We start from the raw sequence: 26,060 nt of genomic DNA on the forward strand, positions 1-26,060 counted from the left end.
TCACGGAACAGTAAGGAGTTCCCCATAGAAGCTCTCACAGCTACATCTTCTTAAGCACCTCACTGAATTAACCAACCCTCTCCATTCTTTGTGCAAAACAGCCTTATTAACTGAATACCCATGACTCGCAGGGCAGCCCCCAGTGAGCCTGTCCATTTCTTCTCCCATCTCTTGGGTTTTAGGAGTCAGAGGTGTTTGTTCCCCAACCAGTTTATGCTGGTCGAACTCATTTTTGAAATTGTATAATTTAACTAATATTAAAGAATTGTTGTTTCTGTGAAAATTAAATTGGATACTTTGGAAAGGCTCAATATTTTTTTTTACTGAGTAATTAAAAAAAGCTGCAATAGAATTAAGCTCAAGGAATGCAACTATAAAAGAATGAAGGAGGATTATAAAAATCCCTACAATGAGATTCTGCCCCAAATTGCTTTGCTAGTATCTCAAGTTCTCACTCCAATTTAAAGAAACCAAAACTGGAAATCATGAAAGATGCATTATGGATGTGTTTTACGCACAAAAAAAAGATGATGAATAAAATCAAATAAAAATCTTGGCCCTACATCAAAGAAATGAAAACTAAATGCATATTAGTGTTTTATATTAAAATGTTTAAAGGTAGGTTTGTGTGTGTGTGTGTGTGTTTGTGTGCTTCCTTTCTTTAACCAACATTTTGGTCAGTTAGCCAACTGTCAGTATTGATGTGTCAACATTGATGTTGAGAGAGTTTCTCTTATAGAATGAATTTAAGATGGGATGAAAAAAGATCAGACTGAAGAGGGAAGCGGGAGAGCTCCAAAAGTCACAATAGGGTATTTGGAGTTTATTTTGTAGACCAGGGCTTGGCAAACTACAGCCTGCAGCCTGAAGTTTATTTTTATAAACAAAGTTTTATTGGGAGACAGCCATGCCCATTCAGTTAAGGATTGTCTACGGCTCCTTCCACACTACAATGGCAGAGTTGAGCAGTTGTTACAGAGACTACGTTTGGATACGCAAGGAAGCTTTAGGCCATGCCTGCAGGAAAGGCATGAAACCCTGCCCTCCTACCCAGTCACATCTCTCAACAAAAACCTTAGGCCACTGTGAGACCAAATAGTGTTCCCCAGAGCACAGGGAAAGGCACAGAAACAAACAGTAAAAACCTCTCAACTCTTGGGGATGGAGGCATAAAGTGGCTGGCCCAGGATACCATACTGATACCATTAGAAGTCTCCTACCACTGGGGAAGGGCATGAAACTCTCTCACACACGAGACCCACAACAGATACAGACAGGTGTTCCATTGCCATGAAGAGGTATGGGAACCCTGAGAATGCCCCACCCCCAAGGGCCAAGCACACAGGTCTATGTAAGACAGAGGCTGAGCCAGGACAAAACAGAGCCGTACAACCATCAGCTTAGCAAGCACTGAGCAACAGGCAGTAGCAGTGTGATAGGAATACAGATGCAATTCAAGGCAGAGGGTGGGGCATTAAAACCCTCCAGCACCCAGCTCCCACCCTAATAAAGCATCCAAAGAGGACTCTGAAGGCTGTAGGGGGCTGAGGATAACTAACATCATTAACCATTAGGGAAATGCAAGTTGAAGCCATGATGAGAGACCAGTACACACCTAGTCAAATGACTAAGAAAAAACATACTGACCATACCAAGTGCTGGCAAGGACACAGCAGCACTGTATCTCTCGCACATTTTTGGTGGGAATCGCAGTGGTGCAGCAACTCTGGAAAACTGTTGGGCAGTTTCTAACGAAGTTAAACATATACTTACCCTGTGGCCTGACAATCCTCCTCCTGGGTTTTTACTCTAGGGGGATGAAAGCTGATGTTCACACAAAATCTTATACATGAATGTTTATGTCGGCTTTATTTGGAACAGCCAAAAACTGGAAACAACTCCAATATAATAAGCTTAACCTCCTGTATTCTCAGGAGGCACCACCATCTACCAGGAACCCCAGCCAGGAAGCCATAATACATTGTAGACTTCTCCCTCTGTTTCACACTTAAAGTACGAATACTCAGTCACCAAATCCTCCCTGTTTTACCTTAGAAAGTATATCTCAAATCTGCGTCCGTCTCTATATCCCTACTCCTATTTGACATGCACTCGGTCCTAATCATCTCCTTCTTGAACTTCTGCACAGTTCCCTAACAGATATAGTGGTAATTCCAGTATCGGACCTACCAAATTGGTCCCCTCAACAGTGGCTAAAGAAATCTATTTAAAACACATTTGAATATATAAACATTCAATAGCTTCCACAGTATATAGGAAAACGCGGAAGCTCCTTTTTGGCATGAGAGACCCTGAAAGGTCTAGATTCTTGTCTCTCTAGCCCTGTTTCTTGCCACTTTCAAGCTCCTGTTCTAGGCGGCTGCAACAGCAAACTGGTGTTGTTTCATGTACACAAGCCGTTTTGTTTCTCATCTCACTTTTGCTCAACTTCATAACTTGTTCATGCTGTCTTCTGTCCCTTGAATCAATGTTTTTCTCTTGCTTTCCACCTGACCTATCCTTACTGACGCTTTAGGGTTCAGCTCAGGCGTCACCTCATTCTTGATTTCTCCCCACTCCACCCATATTCATGCTTCAACTGGGAACCCACGTTCATGGTTGCAAGAAACTGTTGACGGAACGATAAAGCCTGCTGTGAGCCTGTTTTGGCTTTTCTGAGTATAACAGTTTCCTAGGATCTTTCATCGGACAAATTTTAAAAAGCAGGAGTAATACATGGACGTGATTAAGCCTTTAAAGTATACCCTTTGTTCCCAAGCTTCTGTTAATTACCATTTAGGAAAGGCTTATTTGCAATGTACTCAATTACTTAGGTAACTAAATGGCTTTTTACTTATCAGATACTGCATCGTTTGCTTAATAGTAAATAACAAATGCGGTGGCACAGTTCCATTAATAGTCTACTGCAAGATATGGGCTTATTTAAGATTGAGCTCCAGGGGAAAAAAGAAATCTTGCAGGAGTGCATTCTAATTGTTCATATAGCCACTTAGATCTGAAGAAACATAAGTTTAGTTTTTTCCCATTATTTTTAATGAGATATTTTACTTGAATACCCAAGTAGCTCCAATGTCCATTCCACTCATTCATCCAGTTCATTCCCGCTGTGAAAAGCTTCAGGAAATCCCTATTTGATCAGGTCACTACCCACAAATCTCAAGGCCCTGCTCAAGTCTGACGTTTCAGTTAGAACTTCTCCAACTGTCCAGAACTGTCACGAGATTTCTCTTCTTCAGTCTTTTGAAACTTTTCTTGTAGTTCCCATGCACTTACCAACACTTCTCATTGTTGTTACCTATAGAGAAACAAAAAGGAAGGGACAGACAGACATAAAACTGGGAGGGCCACCTACTGTTTTGGGGTGGACCATAATGTGTGAATGGGCAAGGAAAGCTTCTGGAGAAGGGGACATGTCACCTAGATATTGAAAGTAAATAATTCAATAGGCTAATACACGGAGGGAGGCCATTCCAAGCAGAGGAAACGTATATCTGACAATACAAATGTGTGATGAATATGATGTTCAATATAAAAATGCCAGATGGGGCCTCGGCAAGAGGGAGGCAAGGCCAGATCATGGAAGGCCTTTCTGCTAAACCAGGAGGCTAAGGCCTTATCCTGCTAACAGTGAAGATTTAGAAAGGGAAGCTTTGCCTCCCCAGTTTCTCTAGAGGAATAAAAGAAACTTCTGTGGGTGAGCAGCCCTATAAATAAAAGGGAGCCAGGTCAGGAATAAGCTCAAGGGAAGAAGACAGGGACTCTTTCCTGCACACTAGTCTGGGGAGTAAAAGAGAACAGATATAACAAGAATTAGAAAGAAAAGTAAGAAGACATGAAGGAAGGAAAGAAGGAAGTAGGGAATGAACGAAGGAAGAAAGGGAAAAAGAAAAGAAGGAAGGAAGGGAAGATACAGACACTGGCATCGAAGAGTCTGGGTTACAAGCCCGGGTTCACCTCTAACTTGCTACAAAATCTTAGGAAAATGTTCTAACTTCACTTATTTTACTCATCCATAAAACGGGGAACTTATCTTGTAGTTTTTTGCGAGATTAAAAAATCTTTAGATACTTTAAATACTTAGAATCTTGCCAAGGATATAATAACTGCTTAATAACATCCCTTAAGTTCATGCCCAATGTTGTACAGAAGCCTGAATTAAGAGTAGCAATTCTCCTTTAAAGCACAGAACCAGCTCTAGTTACATAAGATATTAACATTGAGGGGAGTTGGGTGACGGGTACATGAAACTTCTCTATTTTTGCAACTTCTTGTGAGTCTTTAATTATTCCAAAATTAAAAAAAAAAGCCATGGTGACTTTTTCAAATTACAGTGACAATTCTTTTGACAAATATGTGCTGAGGACCTGCTACATTCCATACTCTGCTCAAGAAGCTGGGTTCCTTCTGTTCCAATATTAACAAACCTCATTTTCCAGTGTTCACAAAAGGAATTAACCAAACGACAGCATGATTTTCAGTTTTTGTTATTTCTCTTTAGCAGAAACCCAGCAATAAAAACCAATCATTGGAAATGGAATTGTGAATGTCCTAGCTTCATCCCCAAAGTTGGAGTTTCTTTTTTTTTCAGCTGTTCAGTTTTCTGAGAGCCTACATCTAGCTGAGTGCATATTCTTAATTTCTGAGTAAGGTTCTGCCCAATCCTCTGTCTGAGTAGAATTGCACAAAACCACAAACTCTCTCCCATAAAGCCTAGCAGTGTTTCTCAACAAAGCCAGGATTGAAATTTTGATCTGAACAATTTATTAAAGGGTACAGTCCATGTGTCATCCAGGATGTAGCTGACATTCGCGTGTCTTTGCACAACCCAAAGCCAGGGTGCATATCTTCATGACAATAATGACAACTCAAATTCAGCCCCCACTCACCCTCCTACCACAACAAGGCATGGCACCCTAGAGCATGAATAATCTGCACAACTCCATTGAGAGCCTGCTGCAGAATGCTTAGCATCCCCGGCCGCATCCACTGATTGTCTGCAGTCAATCTTAACTTCAGAGTTTCAAGTAGTTTACCTGTGTTCCACCCATACCTTCCTTTCCCTCATTGCGTAGACACAGTTCTCCCTCCATCTGCTGATCACAGCCATTTACTCTTGCAAAACTGGTGACTCTCCTTGCCTGCTGGTTCCCAGACACAAGGAGTCCAAAGTGACCTTATGACAGCCATAGCTTTTAGTTCCAAGGGATCCTTGCTATGTCCCCTGGCATGATCGCACTTCCTTTTGAGACTAAGATCGCCAGCCTGAAGAGCACAGAGGTACACAAAACTCCCCGGGGGGGGGGGGGGGGGGGGGGGGGTGAGTGGGAGTGATGTTAAGTGAGGCTATTCCTGCTTCTACCCCTTGATTCTCAAACCTATGTATACCTCCTGTGAATGACATGTTACTATAAAGAGGCCTCTGATTTAATGCATATGCAACATTTGAAAGGATAGCACTCCATCCTTTCAAGTATTGCCATTAAGCTAGCACTTCGTCTGTGCCTTCAATAGTCCAGTCCAGTGCTCTAGGACGACAGCTACTTATGGGTGGTGCACTATGTGATGTAAACAGTGGATTTCACGATCATGGGTTCAATCCTATGCCCCCTTCACTATGCAGTGAGTCCCCTGATCAGATACTATGTTGTATGGGATTCCATTCCTAGTGGGCAATCTGAAATTGTCTAGAGGGTGGTGAGTGGTGTTGACTACAGCTCAGAGGTCAGGGAAGGCAAGTTCATAACCAGAATAGGTAAATCTCTGAGAGGAAGGACACCTATCCCTTGCAGGATGGAAGGGGCCCAATGTAATCGACTTGTCACAAAGTAATCAGGTCTTCTCGAGAAATAGTACCACACTGGGGCTCAGTGTTGGTCTCCATTGTTGGCAAGTTGGAAATTCAAAGACAGCAGTAGCTGGATTGGCCACAATAAATAGTAGTCCCTCATGTTGACCAATAAATGGTCTTCCCGCATGTGTTTCAGAGCCTCCTCCCCTGCTCCAGGCCCACTCAAGGCCATCAAACTTCCATGTCATTCAGTATATGAGCCAGAGCAATATTCCTAGATTTGGAATGTGGGGCCTCTAAAACTCAAAGAGGCCCACCAGGTATTGTGCTTCCTTTCTTGAGATAGGGGCCTGAAACGCAGCAATTTATCTTTTGCTTTGGGGAGAAGAGTATTCTAGCTGTTCCTCACTACTGGACCACTGAAACTTTACTGATGTGGCACATCCCATAATTTTCACAGGGTTTATCCCCCACCCTCCAGTGTACATGTGTCTTATCAGGGCCTCTAACATACTAGACAACTCTTGTCCTGCCCAATAACCTGATGTTATCAATGTGAATGGATCAATGGGATATTCTGAAGAATGTCCAGATAGACCAGGTCTCCTCAGTCCTTATTATGACAGAGAATGGGAGAGTTAACACAGACCTGAGCAAAACAGTAAAGGAATATTGTTGTCTTTTTCATGTAAATGCAAACTCTTTCTAATCTTTTCTGGTCAGATTAAAAAAAAAAAAACACTTTTGCCAAATCAATATCTGCATGTCATGTACCTGAGGCCGTATTAATCTACTCTAGCAAAGATACCACACCTGGTACAGCTGCTACAATTAAGGCTACTACTTCTTTGAGCTTCTGGCAGTCTACAGTCATTTTCCAAGATCCAGCCAGTTTCTGCAGGGACAAAACTGGTAAATTGAGGACTTCCACTTGGCCTTCCTCACTGTAATGAGGAAACCAGTATGGAGTTATTACAACTGCCAAAGATATTAATCCCAATCAAACATTCACAGACTAGAGAAACGACCAGCGGAAGGCCTACAGATCTAGCGGACCATTCCATTGCAGCCAGGATTCTAATTATCACCTGGTCCTATAAGATTCCACTCTTATAGTGCAGCCGTAATGACGCTTCAGCATCTAGGTATCATATCAACGTAGACTTTGTGCCTCATAGTCCTCAAAATGTTTAGATATTCTTTCTTCCCCGGTGTACAGTCTCCTAAATAAATGGCCATAGGTCTCTTTGGGAAAAGAATAGGAGAATCTGTACAGTACATACTAACAATAGTGCTACAAGAGCTGGCTCCATGACCACCTCTCCTACCATTCACCCTGGCCTGCAGATAGGAGTCACCACTGAGCTTCTGCCTAATGCTGGTGCCCCTCTCACCAGTGCATTCCTGGTGTCCTTGATGAATAATGTGTCTTCTGAGCCTTTCCATGGAAGATAATTCTCTAATTGTTCTTCTGGCTTCACATAATATATTCAATACAACATGACCACTTCCCTCGGACTTTTTATTCTTTTCTCTACTGCTTGCTAAGGCAACTCAGGCATTTCCATTTTGTCTGTGAAGGACCATCACTCTCTCCAGCCTTCTAACAGCTACCCTAGCAATGAGTTTTCCCTGCCTCTCAGGTCCTTGACAGAGTGCTATATCCCATGTCCCAAGAAAGTGACCCAAATCAATGAATTCTTGCTATCCAGCCTTAAGGTTCAGTCCTATCCATCAATCAGCAGAGAACCCCTACAACACTGTTTTGAGAAAGATTCTGGATCACATGATCAATTGTAATATTTGCATTGGAAGGGTGAGAGGAAGCTTCTAGACATATAACATATTTTACCATTTCTGCTATAGACCTCTGTACAACTTATATAGTCTGTAACTATAGAATTAAGTAAAGAGGATCATAGGAGCTCGCAGTCTCTGATCTTGGTCTCAGATCTTGACCTCAGTTCCTCTGTAGTTTAACCAACTAAGTTAATTAAAATGATAGCTCATGCAGTTGACTTTTTCCAAGGGCAGATGTTGAAAGGGGAAAGGAGAAGAAAGCAGAGGATCCTGGGGGCGGGAGGATTGGAATTCGGTGGTAGAGAGGTAACTAGAGATTCAAGTTGTAAAACAATGCGTGCAGAAAGTGGAATTTGAGGAATTATTCTCAAAGACAAATATTTTCTTTTTCTCTATTTTGTCCTTTATTGAAATTCACACAGTCCTTGTTTTAGTACAGGTCTAAATCCCCTTAAAACTCCTCTTCTGTGACTTGAAAGGTCCACTCTATGATTAGTATGATTTTCCTTTAGTCGTTATCAAAATCCTTCCTAGGTGGCTACATCTGAGTGGTAATGAGGCTCCAGTCATAAAAGTCAAACAAGTCCTGCCTTGCCTTACTTTTCCTCAATGGCCAGCTGATAAATCTGAAAAAACATTTCCCCAGAAATTCATTTCTGCTATGGCAAAGCTGCAAATCTGGAAAAGACTGAAATTAACCACTTGCGTGTTTTTGTTAGACTCTTTCACAGGACTGGTCAACATCTTGACCGATATCATCTGGCGATTCACTGGAGACTTCATGGCCCCTGATCTGGTTTGCCGAGTGGTCCGCTATTTGCAGGTATGTAGCACCTTCCAAAGGTGATGAGACAAACTGACACCAAAATTAACTCATGGATTCTTCCTAAGAAAAATGATATAACGTCTATGCAGCAAACTGCTCACTTCATCCTAGTAGAAAGGACAAACAAAATTTGTAAGATTTTTTAATGTCTTTTGCTAAAAGTAATACATATATAAAGAAAACACAAATAAGCAATAATAACATAAATGTTCATATTGAAGGATTAAGTAAAATTTCTGGGTTAACATTAAGACATTTGACATATTGTGGCTGTCTTAATCCATTCAGGCTGCTATAACAAAAATATCACAGAATATTATACAATCACTGATAACTCATCAAATTTGAGCAGCAAAGGCTAAAATAGTGCTCTCAGACTATGAGCTGAGGACTCCCACATGACAATTCTCTGAATTCTTATTAAAAAATGCTAATTCCTGGACTTACTTCAGATCTCCTGAGATAGGTCCTGAGAATCAAGACGTTTTGCTTGCTGATTCTGCATGTTGACTCTTCACACAGGAAATTTTGAGAGCTCCTGGGCTTTAAGTTGTAGTGGGGGCCAGGAAGTAGGTAGGGAAGAGAAAGAAAAGAATTGAGAGAAATTTTCCTATTACTAGGCAAAGGAAAAATTAGATGAAGTCGTGTGAAAGACACTTTTACACAGGGAGATGCTATCCTAAGCCCATTTTAAAAGGGCTCTCAAGCTGGCTTCAAAAAATGTTCCAGAGCCTGCTGAAAAGCACAGCTCTCAAACATGATGCTGTTGGATTACTGTCTCTGCCCAGTGGGTGGATGGTGCTTAATATCCTGCAGAAGCAGGATGTCCGAAAGAGCAGTGTCTCGTCCTGGGGAGGATGAGCAGCCTCACAGGGCAACCCCAGGGTACCTTTGTGTTCAGAGCTCCCTGAATGGGAAGAAGTGGGTGGAGGTGGAAACAGTCTTATTAGGAATGAACGTGAAGCTGTGCAAGGATTAGTCTGGATAGAGAACTGCTAGAAAAGAGCTTAGTCAATAGGATAGCCGGATTCCCGTGCCCTAGGCTTGCCCTATTCAGCTGAGTCTGAACCACTTCTTCTTACTCATTTTTGGTCAATACTTTGTTCATATCTACAAATGCCACTGTAAGTGACTGTGCATGAGAAAAGGACAGATAAACACGAAGATAAGAAGGTCCCCACTAGAGCCCGTTTATTGCCAACTAACAAATGTTTACTCAGATCTTCAGAATTTAAATGAGCTTTCCTGCTATTCTCCTTGTGCCTCCTACCCTGCCCCAGGCCACTGCAGGCAGAGGCCTCTCTCCCTGGATACCCTGTATTTTTTTTTAGGAAGATTAGCCTTGATCTAACATCCACCACCAACCCTCTTATTGCTAAGGAAGATTGGCCCTGAGCTAACATCTGCACCCATCTTCTTCATTTTTGTGGGATGCCACCCCAGCGTGGCTTGATAAGCAGTGCTACGTCTGCGTCCAGGATCCGAACGCACAAGCCCCAGACCGCTGAAGAGGAGAGTACAAACTTAACCGCTCCGACTCCAGGCTGGCCCCACCTTCCCTCTTGATGAACAGTCTGGAAAGGCTGGAGCAGCAGCCCCCACGGACAGTGGTTACCAGAGACTGATAAACACAAATTCCCTTGTAACTCATTTCTTTTCTTCCTGCTTGAGAGAATGAAGATATAAAGCAGAGAAAGAAAATACCAGAGAGTAAGTGGCTTATAAACAGCAAACACTTATTTCTCACAGCTCTGGAGGCTGGTAGTCCAAGATCAGGATGCCAGCGTGGTCAGAGGAAGGCCCTCTTCTGGGTCTCAGACTTCTCTTTGCATCCTCAGATGACAGAATGGTCTAGGGAGCTCTGTCAGGCCTCCTTTGCTCTTTTATATGGGCACTAATCCCATTCACGAGGACTCCACTCTCATGACATAACCATCTACCAAAGACCCCACTCATCATCATGCTGGGTATTAAGATTCCAACTTATAAATATGGGGGAAACAAACATTTAGACCATACATAGCAGTGCCTAAATAATGTCCAGAAAACATGTCAAATTGGTTTTTTTTTTTTTTGCCTTTTTCCCCCTCAAACTAACCCAACACTGGCTACTATTCTTTTTGAAAAACTTTGGCAGTTTGTTAAAAATAAGTATTGTCTCTGGTTGTTTAAACTTGCATTTCATGTATTACCACCTAAATTGGGTCTTTAAAAATATCTATTGGCATTTGAATTTCTTCTCCTCTAAATTGCCTGTTATCTGTTTTCAATTATTTTACAGCTAGGATACTTGTTATTTTCTGAGTTATTGCTAAGATTTATTTTTGGATTAAACATAGTTATGCTTTGCTTCAATATAAGAATATGCTTCAATATAAGATATATATATATAGTGTAAAGTATTACACATACAACATATGCATATATTATATGATTAATATAGTATATACATATATAATATAGATTAAAACATTTCAACTAAGTATGGAAAGAATATACTATTTCATAACTGCTATTAGGAGTAATGTGTTCTGTTTCTGAGTTCTTAAAATTATTTTCCATTAATATATTTCTATTTTGATGCCAGTACATTAGGTCTAAATTATTGTAGCTTTATGGACACATAATGCATTTCTGGAAAACTTTATCCTGCTATATTCCATTTCTTTGTAGGATTTTTTAGAATCTTTGCATCCATATTCATAAGCGAGATTATGATTTTCATTTGTTCGATCATTTTCAGATCTTGATAATGGAGTTAATCTTCAGAAAATGAGCAGAGAGTTGTTACAACTGCAATCTTCTTTTGCGCTCTGAACATACCCTTGAAAGTTTGGTAGACGTAAAAGAGCCCCTATTACTCTCGGGGGTGCTATTTTCTCAGGGGTAATTTTTGAAAACATATTTTAATTTCTTCTTGAGGATTTTTGCTTCTTTGTAGATAAATGTTTTCAATTGCTTATTGTATCAATTGCTGAGAAACAAATCATACCAAAATCTAGTGGCTTGAAACAATAAACTTTTATTATCTCACAGTTTCTATTAGCCAAGCATTTGGCAACAGTTGGGTCTGGCAGATCTAGCTAAAGGCTTATTATAAGCTTAGTTAGGAGTTGCCTAGGACTACAGTCATTAGAAATTCTGACCAGGGCTGGACAATCACTTTCAAGGTGGTTCACTCACATAGCTGGCAAATTAGTGCTGGCTTTTGGCAGAGCACTCATTCTTCCTCACAGGGACTTTTCCACAGCTCCTCACAACATAGCAACCAGATTTCCCAAGAACAAGCTATCCAAGAGACCAAGGTGGAAGTAGGAACATATTTTATGAACTAGCCTGAGAAGTCAGACACCATCACCTACACATTATTCTATTGGTCACACAAATCAGTGCTGTCTCAGTATAGGGAGAAGGGAACCACAAAAGAGAGTAAAACCAGGAGACAAGGACCGCTGGGGATATCTCAAAGGCTGACTGCCACACTGATGTTTATCGAGAATATGTTATAATCTGTTTTTTTTTCTAATTGTTAACTTTAAAAGGTCTTCTTGATCCAGAATTATTCATATCAGTAATATTTCTTCCAATAGTATTTACAATGAATATCAAGATAATACTATATTAAAATATATCTTGGTGACATAGCAAAAATGGCAGAATAAGAAACTCTTATAATTTTATCCTTCATAAAGGCAACAAGAAAGCAAAAATTGTCAGAATCAAATTTTTAACCACTCTAGAAATTCACCAAAATTTTGCAACAATCAGGGGAGCATTTTTTTCAATAAAATATCTGAATTTCAGTAAGAAAAATGGTATTTGGAGTCTTTTAGCTTCCACTAGTCTAATTCTCCAGTTTTCAGCTTTGCGGTAGCCTTAAAAATTAACATCTTGGGGGCCAGACCCGTGGCTGAGTGCTTAAGTTCACGTCCTCCACTTCAGTGGGCCAAAGTTTCACTGGTTCGGATCCTGAGCGTGGACATGGCACTGTTCATCAGGCCATGCTGAGGTGGCATCCCACATGCCACAACTAGCAGGACCCACAGCTGAAAATATACAAGTATGTACCGGGGGGCTTTGGGGAGAAGAAGAAAAAGAAAAAAAATTAACAGCTCACATTCACAGTGAAAACAAATAGTCTGGCAGCCATTAGAGAAAGAAGAAGAGGACTTGAGCTCTTTAAAAGCTTCATTCTTGGGAAATTGTCATCATTTGACTTGTCTGGTAATTCTCTGTAAGACCCCACTTGCAAGACTGTCTATATTTTGCTGATTCAGGACTTGCCCACTGTGAAAAGCCTTTTCCCTACTGGCATTTGTCAAAAACAATTACAGACAACTGATAAACTTCACACATGCTTGAGGTATTGGATAACAATTTAAGAAAACAGTAGATAGATTTAAAACTAAGCTTAAAAATATAAGCTTAGAAATGAGCTATTCATAGGGACTTTGAAAATCTCTGACGTAGTCCTGAGAATCTGGAAGACCAAGTCCATACTGAGGACTGTACCTCTGCTCAACAAAAAAAAACAGAAAAGGCCCTAAACTGTCAACTTTGACTGACTTGAGGCTTTGTGCAAGAACGAAGTGAAGGTAAAGACAGAGTTTTCAGCTGCCTGGCTGAATGTCAAAACTATGCCCCCAAATTCACACTGACCCTCTCTGCAATGACTGGGAAACATATTGGTTCCAGGCATTTAAGAAAATCTCTTTTCCATTATTAGCTAACCACTAAGCTGAGGAGTTTAGCGACCGCACAGAACAAATAATGCACACTTTACAGAATTTTTTCAGAAAAGTCACTAAGCAAACAACAACCATAAAAATCAGCAACAAGCACAAATCCTAGAGAGGAATACAAATTCAATTTCCAGAGTCATCAGTTTTCAACAACAACGATAAAAATAGAGGACACATAAAGAAACAAAAAAGTGTGGCCCAATCACATGGGAAAGAAAATCAAAAGAAACTGTTCCTGAGGAAGCCCAGACATTAGATTTACTTGACAAAGACTCTAAATCTGATATTTTAAATATGTTCAAAAAGCTAAAGGAACCATGTGTAAAGAACTAAGGGAAAGTATGAAAACAATGTCTCAGCAAATAGAGAATAACAAGAAGATGTAGAAAGCATAAAACAAAACCAAATAGAAATTCTAGAGTTGAAAAGTACAATAAGTGAAATGAAAATTTCACTAGAGGGGATCAACAGAAAGTTTAAGCAGGTGGAAAAGACAATGAGCAAACTTAAAAATGAGCTGATTTAAATTATCCGACCAGAGGAATAGAAAGAAAAAATATGAAGAAAAATTAACACAGCCTCAGAGACCTATAAGGCACCATCAAGTATACCAGCACAGTCATATTGGGAGTCCAGGAAGAGAAGAAAGAGAGAAGGGGGCAGAGATAATACTTGAAGAAATGATGGCTGAAAACTTACCAAATTCAATCAATAACATTAATCTACACACCCGAGAAGTTCAGTAAATTCCAAATAGGGTAAACTTAAAGAAATCCACACATAAATACATCACAATCAAACTCTGAAGACAAAGACAAGGAAAGAATCTTGAAAGACGCAGGAGGAAAGCAACTCATCATGTACAAGCTTTCCTCGACAACATCGGCTAGTTTCTCATGAGAAAGCACAGAAGCCCATAGAGAATTAGATAACATATTTAAAGTGGTGAAAGAAAAAGAAAAACATGAGAATTCTATGTCCAGTAAAACGTCTTCAAAATGAAAGAAGAACTTAAGACATTGCCAGATTAAAAAAAACTGAGAGAATTTGTTACTGGCACATCTCGCCATAAGAAATTTTAAGGGGAGTCCTTCAAGCTGAAATAAAAGGATGCTAGACAACATCCATTCATGATTTTTTAAAAACTCTTAGCAAACTAAGAATAGATGGAAACTTCTTCAACTTCACCTTCAATGAAGATCATCTACAAACCACATACAGCTAACAACTTATTTAATGTTGAGAACATAGAAGCTTTCCCAGTGAGATCAGGAACAAGGCAGGAATGTGCCTTCTCACCACTACTTTTCAACATTGTACCGGAAGTCCTAGCTAATGCAATGAGACAAGAAAAGAAAAGAAAAGTTACATGGATTGGGAAAGAATAAATAAAAGTGTCTTTGTTCACAGAATATATGATAGTTTATGTAGAAAGTCCAAAAGAATCTGACAAAAATAAATTTCTGGAACTACTAAGTGATTATAGCAAGGTTGCAGGATATAAAGTTATTATACAAAAGTCAATCACTTTCCTATATACTAACAACGAACATGTGGAATTTGAAATTAAAAATATAATACCATTTACATTAGCCCCTCCCATAAAATTAAATACTGATGTATAAATCTTATAAAATATGTATAAGGTCTCTATGAGAAAAATTACAAAATTCTGATCAAAGAAATCCAAGAGAACTAAACAAATGGAGACTATTCCATGATGAAGCATAGGAAGACTCAATATTGTCAAAATGTCAGTTCTTCTCAACCTGATCTATAGATTCAACACAATCTCAATCAAATCCCAGCAAGTTATTTTGTGAATAATTGACAAACTAGTTTTAAAATTTATATGGAAAGGCAAAAGACACAGAATATCCAACAAAACATTGAAGGAGAAGAACAAAGTTAGAGGACTGACACTACCTGACTTCAAGACTTACTATAAAGCTGTAGTAATCAAGACAGAGTTGTACAGGCCAAAGAATAGATGAATAGACCGATGAATAGCAAGATCAAAGAATAGCCAGCCCCAAAACAAACACACATAAATATAGCCAACTGATCTTGGACAAAAGAATAAAGAGAATACAGTGGAGCAAATATAGACTTTTCAGCAAATAGTACCAGAACAGCTGTACATCCACCTGCAAAAAAAAAAAAAGGAATTCAGACACAGACCTTATAGCCATTAAAAAATTAACTCAAAAATGGATCACAGACTTAAGTATAAAATGCAAAACTATAAAATTCCTGTAAGTTAAATGAGAGAAAATCTGGATGACCTTGGGTATGGCAATGACTTTTTAGATACAACACCAAAGGCATAATCCATGAAAGAAAGAATTAATAAGCCATACTTCACTGAAATTAAAACCTTCAGCTCAGCAAAATACACTGTCAAGAGAATGAAAAGACCAGCCACAGACTGGGATAAAATATTTGCAAAAGACATATCTGATAAAGGACTGTTATCAAAAATATACAAAAAACTCTTAAAACTCAACAAGATAACAAGCAAACTGATGGAAAAAAGTGCCAAAGGCCTGAACAGGTGCTTCACCAGAGAAGATGTATATGGCTAAAAGCATATGAAAAGATGTTCAACATCACATATCATTAGGCAATTGCAAATTGAAACAACGATATACCAATACACAACTATTAGAATGGACAAAATCCAGAGCCCTAACAACACCAAATGTTGCTGAGGACGTGGAGCAACAGGAACTCTCATTTATTGCTGGCAGGAATGTAGACTAGTACAGCTGCTTTGGAACACACTTTGACAATTTTGTACAAAACTGAACATATGGTCCAGCAATTGTGCTTCTTGGTATTTACCCAAATTAGTTGAAAAATTATGTCCACACAAAAGCCTGTACACAAATGTTTATAACAGTTTTATGCATACTTGCCAAAACTTGGAAGCAACCAAGATGTCCTTCTGTAGGTGAATAGATAAATAAACTGTAGTCCATCCAGATGATGGAATATTATTCAGCACTAAAAAGAAATGAGTCAGCAAGCCATGAAAAGACATGGAGGAATCTTAATGCATATTATTAAATGAAAGAAACCAGTCTGAAAAAGCTAGATACTGTATGATTCCAACTATATGGAATTCTGGAAAAGGCAAAATAAGGAGACTGTAAAAGGATCAGTGGTTGCCAGGGGTTAAGGGAGACAGAGGATTTTTAGGAGAGTGATACTGCTCGGTGTGATACTCTAATGATGGATACATGCAATTATACATTTGTCAAAACCCATAGACTGTACAACATCACGAGTGCACCCTAATGCAAAGTGTAGACTTTGAGTGATAATGATGTGTCAATGAAGGTTTAGTGATTGTAACAAATGTATCACACTTGTGTGGGATTTGGGTAATAAGAGAGGCTATGCATATGTAAGGATTGTGGGCTTGCAGCAAATCTCTGAACCTTTCACTCAGTTTTCCTTTAAACTTAAAATTGCTCTAAAAAGTAATGCCTATTAAAAAATGGAATGAAATATCCAAGAACTGCGGGAAAATTACAAAACACATAATAAATATGTAGTGGAAACACCAGAAGGAGATGAAAGAAAGAAGCAGAAAAAGTATTTGAAGCAATAATGGATGAAAATTTTCCAAAATTAATGATAGACACCAAGCAACAGATCCAGGAATCTCAGAGAGCTCCAAAGCAAGATAAATATCAGAAAAATCTACCCCTAGACATATCATATTCAAACAGAAAACCAAAGACAAACAGAAAATTGTGAGAGAAGTTAGAGGAGGGGAAAAAACCTCACCTATAAAAAAAATAATAATTACCTCTGACTTCCTATCAGAAACCATGCAAGCATGTAGAGAGTGGAGTACAAAATTACACAAGTCTTAAACTGATATCCATGTAAAGAAGGGAAGAGCATCAGAGAAAAATAAGCAAAGGTAAAACAAAATCTTGTATTTTTCATATTCTTAAGTGATCTGTAGATAACTGTTAAATGTAACAATAGCAACAAAGTATTGGATGATTATAGAGTACGGATCAGGGAATTGAACGACAGTAATGTTAGCAGGGGGAACACAGTTGAACTAAACAGCTATCCGCTGAAATAAACTGAACTGCTAACCAAATTGATCTAATTTACACAATACTTTATCCAACAAAGCAGAATAAATATTCTTATCAAACTCACATGAAACATTCACCCGGAGAAATTACATACTGGGCCAAAAGCACACCTTAACAGTGTAAAGGAATAGAAATCACACAAATTTCTATTTGAGTCTGTGGCTGTCAGACCACAATGAAATTAAACTAAATATCTGTAACAGAAGGATAGCTCGAAAATCTCAAAATATTTAGAGATTAAATAACACATTTTTAAGTAACATATGAGTCAAAGAAATAATGAAAACATAATTTGTAGGATGCAGTAAGAGCAGTGTTGAGAGAAATTTATAACATTGAATCCTTGTATTAGAAAAGAAAAAAGATCTAAAATCAATAGTCTAATCTTCCACCTTAGGAAACTAGAGAAAGAAGATCCATGGAAACCTAAAGCAAGTAGAATTTTTTAAAAAATTAAAGCAGAACCTTCTCTTGCTTTGGGGTCCTCTGAGATTCTCTTCTTCCACACTGTTAAGTCATAAGCTCATGTCTATTTAAAGAAAGGAAGAACATCAGAGAAGGAGTAAATGAAGATTCGTATACAATAGTCAATTGCTTTTTTAATATTCCGGCAATAAACAATTTGAATTTAAAATTAAAAACACAATACCATTCACCTTAGCATTAAAAAAATGAAATACTTAGGTATAAATCTAACAAAATATGTACAAAATCAATACAAAGAAAACTACAACGCTCTGATGAAAGAAATCAAAGAATATTTAAATAAACGGACAGATATTCCAGGTTCATAGACAGGAAGACTCGCTATTGTTAAGATGTCCATTCTGCCCAAGGTGATTTATAAATTCAACGAAATCCCAATCAAAATCCCACTAAGTTACTTTATGGAGTAGATCATCTCTAAAGTATATATGGACAGGCAAAAGACACAGAATAGCCAACACAATACCAAAGAAGAAGTTTAAAGGACCGACGCTATCTGATTCAAGACTTACTATAAAGCTACAAGAATCAAGACAGCATAATATTAGCAAAAGAATCGACACATTGATCAATGGAAGAGAACAGAGAGCCCAGAAACACATGCACACCAATACAGTCAACCGATCTTTGACAAAGGAGCAAAGGCAATGCAATGGAGAAAAGATAGTTTATTCCAGAAATGGCATAGACTACTGGAGTCATTGGACATTCACATGCCAAAAAAATAGCAATTCTAACCACAGACCTAACACCTTCCACAAAAACTAACTCAATATGGATCATAGACTGAATGAACTGTGCAATACTATTAAACTACTAGAAGATGACATAGGATAAAATCTAAGGAACTTCGGATTCCTCAGTGACTGTTTTGATACAACACCAAAAGCACAATCCGTGAAAGAAAAAATTTAAAAGGTGGACTTTATGAAAATTAAAAACATCTTCTCTGTGAAAGATACTATTAAGAGAAGGAAAAGACAAGGCACAGAATGGGAAAAATGTTTGAGTAATACATATTTGATAAAGGTTTTGTATCCAAAATATACAAAGAATGGTTTAAACTCAGCAACAAGAAAACAGCCCACTTAAAAATGGGCAAAAAAAATCTGAGTGGACACTTCACCAAAGAAAATACACAGATGGCAAACAAACATATGGAAAGAAGCTCAACTAATGTTATATGGCATTAGGGAATTGCAAATTAAAACAACAGTGAGACACCACTACACACCTATTAGAATGGCTAAAGTTCAGAGGCTGGCCCCATGGCCGAGTGGTGAAGTTCGCACGCTCCGCTGCAGGCTGCCCAGTGTTTCGTCAGTTCGAATCCTGGGCACGGACATGGCACTGCTCATCAAGCCATGCTGAGGCGGCGTCCCACATGCCACAACTAGAAGGACCCACAACTAAGAATATACAACTATGTACTGGGGGGCTTTGGGGAGAAAAAGGAAAAAAGTAAAAACATCTTAAAAAACAAAGAGTAGCTAAAGTTCAAAAAACCGACAATGCAAAATTAGTATTTCATCCTCAGTTACTGAGGATGTGTAGCAATAGAGACTCTCATTCTTTCCTTGTGAGAATGCAAAATGGTACAGCCACTTTGGAAGAAAGTTTGACAGTTTCTTATAAAACTGAACATACAGTTGAGCGCCTAGGCATTTACCCAATTGAGTTGACAACTTATGTTCCCACAAAAGCTTGCGCAAGAATGTTTATAGCAGTTTTATTTATAACTGCCAAAAACTAGAAGCAAGATGTTCCTCAAAAGCTAAATGGGAAGATAAACTATGGTATATCCATACAATGAAATATTATTCAGCAATTAAAAAAAAATGAGCTAGCAAGCCACAAAAAGATACATAGAATAAATAAACTGTTACATTCAATAATGGAATATTGTTCAGCAATAAAACAAAATGAGCTATCAAGCCATGAAAAGTCATGGAGGAATCTTAAATGCACATGCTAAGTGTGAAGAAGCCAGTCTGAAAGACTGCATACTGTGCGATTCCAACTATGTGACATTCTGGAAAAGGTAAAACTGTGGAAACAGTAAAAATCAGTGGTTGCTAGGAATTGAGAGAGATTTGAATAGGTAAAGGACAGGAGATTTTTAGGGCAGTGAAACTTTTCTGTATGATATTGTAATGGTGGCTACATGACATTATGCAATTATCAAAATCCATAGAAGTGTACCACACAAAGAGTGAAACGGTACAAACCATGGACTTTAGTTAATAAATGTATCAATATTGATTCATCAGTTTTAACAAAGGAACCGCACTGATGTAAGATGTTAATAATAAGGGAAAATGTGTATGTGTGTATGTGTGGGGGCAGTAATATGGGAACTCTGTACTATCTGTTCAATTTTTTCTATAAATCTAAAATTTTTCTAAAAATAAATTTTATTAATTTTTTTAAAGTCAGTCCAAGAATCCTCCTTTAAATGAATATGAATCCAATCTGGCATTTTTCTAAGTGAAAATTCTCTAAGCTTCCTGTGTTTAAGTTTCACTTCTCTGCAAGATTTTCTTTGGTTTCATAGTTCCTGGGTCATTTTTGTCAGAATTGAGGAGTGGGGTAGTGAGAATTCAGACATATGTCCTTAAGCTGCCGTCTGTTCTCCAAAAGGCATCCCATATGTTGTTGATGTGTAGAATTTTCATTGTTGACATTTATGAATTGACTATAATTGTACTTTGATTTCCTTCTTGACTCAAGCTAATTATAAGGGTGTTTAAATTTCCAAGTGGTATTTAAAAAAAAACATGATACTAATTTCAGCTTTTATTGCTTGTTTTAAATATGTGAATTGCATAAGTTCCACTTTTTGGAATCTATTGAGGGTTATTTTTTTTCTTGGTAGTTTAATATGTGACCAATTTTTGAAATTTCATTTAGATTTTTCAATAATGTGTGTTATTCCTAAAGTTTGTTTAATTTTTTTTATCTAGGCATTATTGTGTTTTTTCATCTGTAAAACTTTGAACATTTTAGTTATATATATTTAGTGTTCTGTTACTTGTTACTTGTAAGTTTATGAATATTCTACTGCCACTTACATTGTATCTTTTATCAATATAAATAATTGCTTTATCCCAACTAGTGCTATTTGTTTTTAATTTAATTTGTCTAATAGTACTATTGTAATGAACGTTGCCTTTTAGTTTTTAGTTGCTTGATACGCCTTTGATCATCACTCTATTTTTAAACTTTAATAATCATTTGGTTTTAGAGGTTTCTTTTCTAAACAGTACACAGTGGGATTTGGGGAAAGGTTTTGTAAACAGTTTTTGGTTTAGTGAGGGAGCTTAAGCCATTTACATTTATTGTGACAAATAGTGTTTGGTGTCATTTCAGTCACCTCATTTTAATCTTTCTGTGTTGAATTGTTTTCCTATCTGTTCTTCCTTTTTTATTTGCTTACGAATTATAGTAGGCTGAAAAATGGCCCCCTAAAGATATCTGAATCCTAACCCCTGAAACCTAGGTATGTTACCTTACATGGCAAAAAAGGATTTTGTAGACGTGATTAAGTTAAGGATTTTGAAATGGGAAGATTGTTCTGGTGGGTCCAAATGCGATCATACATCTCCTTGTAAGAGAGAGGCAGAGGGAGATTTGACACCCAGAAGAAGAGAAGGCAGTGTAACCACAAACTCAGAGATGGGGTTGATGTGGCCACAAGTCAAGGAACGTGGGCAGCCACCTGACGCTGGAAAAGGCAAGGGATGGAGTCTCCTTTAGAGGCTGTGGAGGGAAGTGGCCCAGCCAACACCTTAATTTGGACTCGTTACAATGCTTTCAGACTTCTGGTCTCTCCAGGACTGTGAGAGAATAAGTTTATGTTGTTTTAAACCACAAAGTTTCTGGTAATTTGTTACAGTAGCCATGGGAAACCAATACCTTCTTTTATCTCTATTTTTATTTCATTCTATCATAGCTGACCTTTAATTTTTAAATTTAATGTCTCTATTAAAATAAAAAACAAAAGAGATGTCTAAATGGAAATTTAACATGATTTCTCTCTCCCCTCACTCAACTCCCCAGATTTTTCTCCTGAAATGTTTCCTAACTATATTCAAAGTAATTTTGTAAACATTTTGTGTTTTTCTGACTCATTGGTTACCGTAGCTGTTACCGTTCTATCCCCTTCCCTCTGCTTGAGTTCTTAATTCTGAAACAATTCTGAATCCACAGAAATATTTCCTCAAGGAAGATTTTTTCAGGAAGGGTATGTGATATTTTCTTCCTTTTTGTGTATCTAAGAAAATTATTCTGTGCCTTGGCACAGAAATGATATTTACAAACTTCTTGGATCATAATTTTCTTTTCAAACCTCTGAACATGTTTTGATACTGTTTTCTGACATTTGTTTTTGTGGAGGAGAGTTGTGACAATTTGGGGTGCATTTGTTTTAGGTAACCTTTAAGGTATATATTTTTTACCCTGCCTAGATATTTGAAGACCCTTGAAATTAGATGCTCTTGTTGACCATGTCTTAAAGTAGATCTCTTTTTATTACTGTCACCTGCTCCTCCAGGCACTCTTTATTGTGCCTTTCCTCCTGCTCCAAAGTCTGAACTTGTGTCGGCCACTTCTCTCAACACAGCCACAGGTGGTTGAGATTCTTAAGGCCTTCTCCCCGCGACATCCCACTCTACAGGGTTCTGCCCTAGGAAGCTCTCTTTCCCATCCTTCTCTGATGCCACCTCTTCAACTGGGTGTGGCCAGCCTTACCAATTCTGAGTTCATGGATCACACATGCAAATCCCAGTTTTGTCTAGGCAGTTATCTGATTTTTTGGGGGGGTTAATTTGGCCATCATTTTTCACTCTGTCATATATCACCTTTTTAGCAAGAGGAGAATTTCTTCTTATATCCTTTAGGGCAGCCTTCAGTCTCTCATCAGTCCTCAGAATCCCCTCCCTGTGACACCTTCCACAACATTAGCGCTGAGGTGCATTTGTAGTAGTGTTAGAGAAGTAAAAATAATAAAGAACAATAATGTAGTCGATTGCTATTTGCCTAGGCCAGGGAAAGAAAAAAAAGGCACAAATTCAGGACAAAGTTATTATCAAAGTGATGTTTTTTCTATTTTGCTTTAGAAGAAATTCAGATACTCACCCCAAGACTTCAGTCTTCAAGTTACTTTTCTACTGGCTCTGGATTTGACCCAAAGGTTACAAAGCAGGATATGGCTGGAATCTTGGTAGAAATGAGGCTCAAAGTCACATTTTCCACCTTGACTATCCTTTCAGAGATATTTCATTTAACTACATTTTTGAGTATGCTCTTCATATGCAATATACTAACCTATTATATTCCAATTTTTTTCTCTGCAAAGTATGCAAATTACACTGTAATTAACACAAGATAATTTAAGGGCACGAGTCAGGTTAATAAAAGAAGATGGGAAGGAGGAAGAGGAGACCCAAGGACTGACTAGTGACCAGCTCTGCTAGAGAAGTGCTGGAGGAGGGAGAGCTCTGAGGGTGTCAGCACAGACGATGACAAATGCTTCAACACACCACGTAGTCTCCCTGAAGCCAGATCCTTTCTATCTGTCAACAACTCACACTGATAAAAGGCAAATGAACTTTTGTTTCTAATTATTCTGGAATGTCAATTGTGGCAGAGAAAATTAATTTAGCTTTAAAAGTCAATTACAAACAAATGTACCATGCAAATGTCAAGAGGGACTGATCCTGAAATACGGAGTCTCCAAGAAGCCAAATGAATGAGTGAGCAAGTGAAAGCTGGAAACCTTCTCACCTGCCACCGCTGGTAACGCAAATTCCAGTGCCAAGAACCACAATCCGCTTCCTGACGTGGGCAGGCAGTCATTCCTCTCCCGAACCCAGACCTCACCCCTCCATTGGTTCAGTGCTCAGGTTTCCAAATAGCACAAAATGTTCTTCTTTCTTGATGTACATTCCTCACTTCTATGAAGTCATCCACCTCCTCTCATTTCTGCCTTCAGGTTGTGCTGCTCTACGCCTCTACCTATGTCCTGGTGTCTCTCAGCATAGACAGATACCACGCCATCGTCTACCCCATGAAGTTCCTGCAAGGAGGTGAGCTGGCTTGACCAAGTGCTATTCTGTAAGGAGTCATCCTTGAGGGAAGGTGGGATTGTTATCGCTAATATTATACCCTTAACAATGGTTCTCTTCCTCCCCCTTTCTTCTCCTCCTCCCCCACGTCATGGATCTGACGGTCCAAAAAAATATAGGAAAGAAAGTTTGGGTGCCTGAGAAAATGCTGATGGTCCACGGGTGGCTAAGAACCACTAGGGAAGGTGGTTTGCTGACCATTCACCTTGGTACTAATGCCTCCAGCTTTGTCCTTTAGAGCAGTGTTGACACACAAACCTGTCCAAAAAATGAACACCCCCGCTTCAACTTGTTCATTTTCCAGAAACAAACCCCTTGCCATCCTTGCCCCAAAACCATAGAAATAATTGGAAAGATATTTTTAGTTGATAATCATCCTGGAAACAAGGAAAATCCTTCTCAATCCATAGAGAGTGAGGAATTCCTAAAAGAAAGAAGAAGCTGGGTCAGAGGGAAGACTGAAACCACATAGCCCAAAATACCCACAGATGATGCCGCAGCACTGTGGGAGGAGTATTGGGAGCACGTCCTGAAGGGACCGTGTAAACTCTCAGAGCAAGAAGGACTCAAGGTAACTGGCAGGGTGATTCCTGGGACACAATGAGGAGGGTTAATCACGGCACGTCTCCCTTCCTGCCATCCTCCCCCTTCCCAGACGGATAGCTAGGATGAAGGTCCCGGGATGGTGGGTACCTAGTCAGAGGTCTAATTGTCCATTACTCTGTCTACAGGCAGAGCCCACTCTCCTCCATGACCCCTTAAAGCAAGTAAGCACTCAACGTTTGTGGACCTGCCCTATGCTCTCCCGAGCAGGCTGTGAAAACTGATAAAATGAGGAACCTAGTATGAAACCTTGACTACAAAGATGAGGTACAATCAAATATCATAAAAAATGTGACGAAGCCGAACTGGAAAATAGATAATACATTTAAAATACCATTCTGCAGAATTTACACCTAAGGAAGCAAAATTAGTAGAGCAAGCAGAATTTTAGAATTAAGTTGAATTAATGTCATCAGTTACTCTTGAGTACATTAGACAGTCTTGGCACAGATACTTTGAATGGCAAATTAACAATATCTAATTAAAATATAAAATGTGCTGCCCTTTGACATAGAAATTCTACTTCTCGATATCGTCTCTGGAGAAACACCCACGTGTGTGTGTGTATACGCATGTGTCGTGTATTGTAGCCTTACTTAGACTAGCAGGAACTCAGTGCGAACCTTGATGCCCCTCAATGGAGGAATGTCTATCCCACATGGGTTTCAGTTGCTTAGGTTTCTTGATTGCATACTATGTGCCATTCATGATTCTACGTTCTTTAGGTATGTTAAACACTTCAATTCTCACAACAGCTCTGGGAGGTAGGTTTTATTATTATCTGCACCCTACAGTCTGGGCAATTGCAATTCAGAGAGTTAAAGTAACTCGTCCAAGGTCACACAGCTAGTAGGTACAAGGGGCAGGATTTGAACCCAGACGTGGTCTGTCTGGGTCCAGCTTGGATGCCCTTAACTACTACACATCCTGCTTCTCAATGAGGAGATAATAGAGCCGTGGGCAGTAGTACACACTCACGTGAAAAGATCTACATCACAATTTGAGTGATAAAAACAATGAATACAATAATCCATACAATATAACATTAACATAAAGAAGGAAACTCAAAACAATGCTAGACATTGTGTACAAAGAATGAGAAAGTTAAGAGCAGAAGGAGAGAAGGCAAGAAAAAGGGAGGTCCCACAATAATAAGAATCGCCTACAAGGACACACACTAACCTGTCCTCATTTCTGGGGAGTTGGACTAGCCATAGTGACCACAGGGACTTACGTGCAAGAAGGTAATTTCACACCAGAAACATATTGTTGTGTTGGGTGCAATTAAAAGTAATTCAAATTAGAATTTACACCCTTTTTAGGCATTTTCTAGGTTTCGTGTGTGTTTCTATGGAAGCTGTGCAACCAGCACCAAGCCTCCTGGACACTGTCAGGCCCTAGTGGTTATCGTAGAGAAGGAGGCAGAGAATGGGATGAGGGGAAACTAGAGAGACAGTTTATGATGTGTGTATGCAAGAATGTAATACACTGATTCATCCATCTACTTATTTACGCCCAGCAGGCTCCAGCAAGAGTTGAATGTAGTGT

General features: G+C 38.8%; 1 protein-coding gene across 1 annotated transcript in view; it reads left to right on the forward strand.

Annotated features, from left to right (window-relative positions):
• The window catches only part of NPSR1 (neuropeptide S receptor 1), a 149,532-nt gene that overhangs the window by 92,658 nt on the left and 30,814 nt on the right, over positions 1–26,060 (forward strand). Inside the window, exons 3-4 of the mRNA XM_046670608.1 lie at positions 8,329–8,432; positions 23,777–23,870. Coding sequence (XP_046526564.1) covers positions 8,329–8,432; positions 23,777–23,870 — 198 coding nt within the window. The remainder of the gene's footprint in view (positions 1–8,328; positions 8,433–23,776; positions 23,871–26,060) is intronic.

The sequence above is a fragment of the Equus quagga genome, chromosome 8 (assembly GCF_021613505.1).
Source record: "Equus quagga isolate Etosha38 chromosome 8, UCLA_HA_Equagga_1.0, whole genome shotgun sequence".
Lineage (NCBI taxonomy): Eukaryota > Metazoa > Chordata > Mammalia > Perissodactyla > Equidae > Equus > Equus quagga.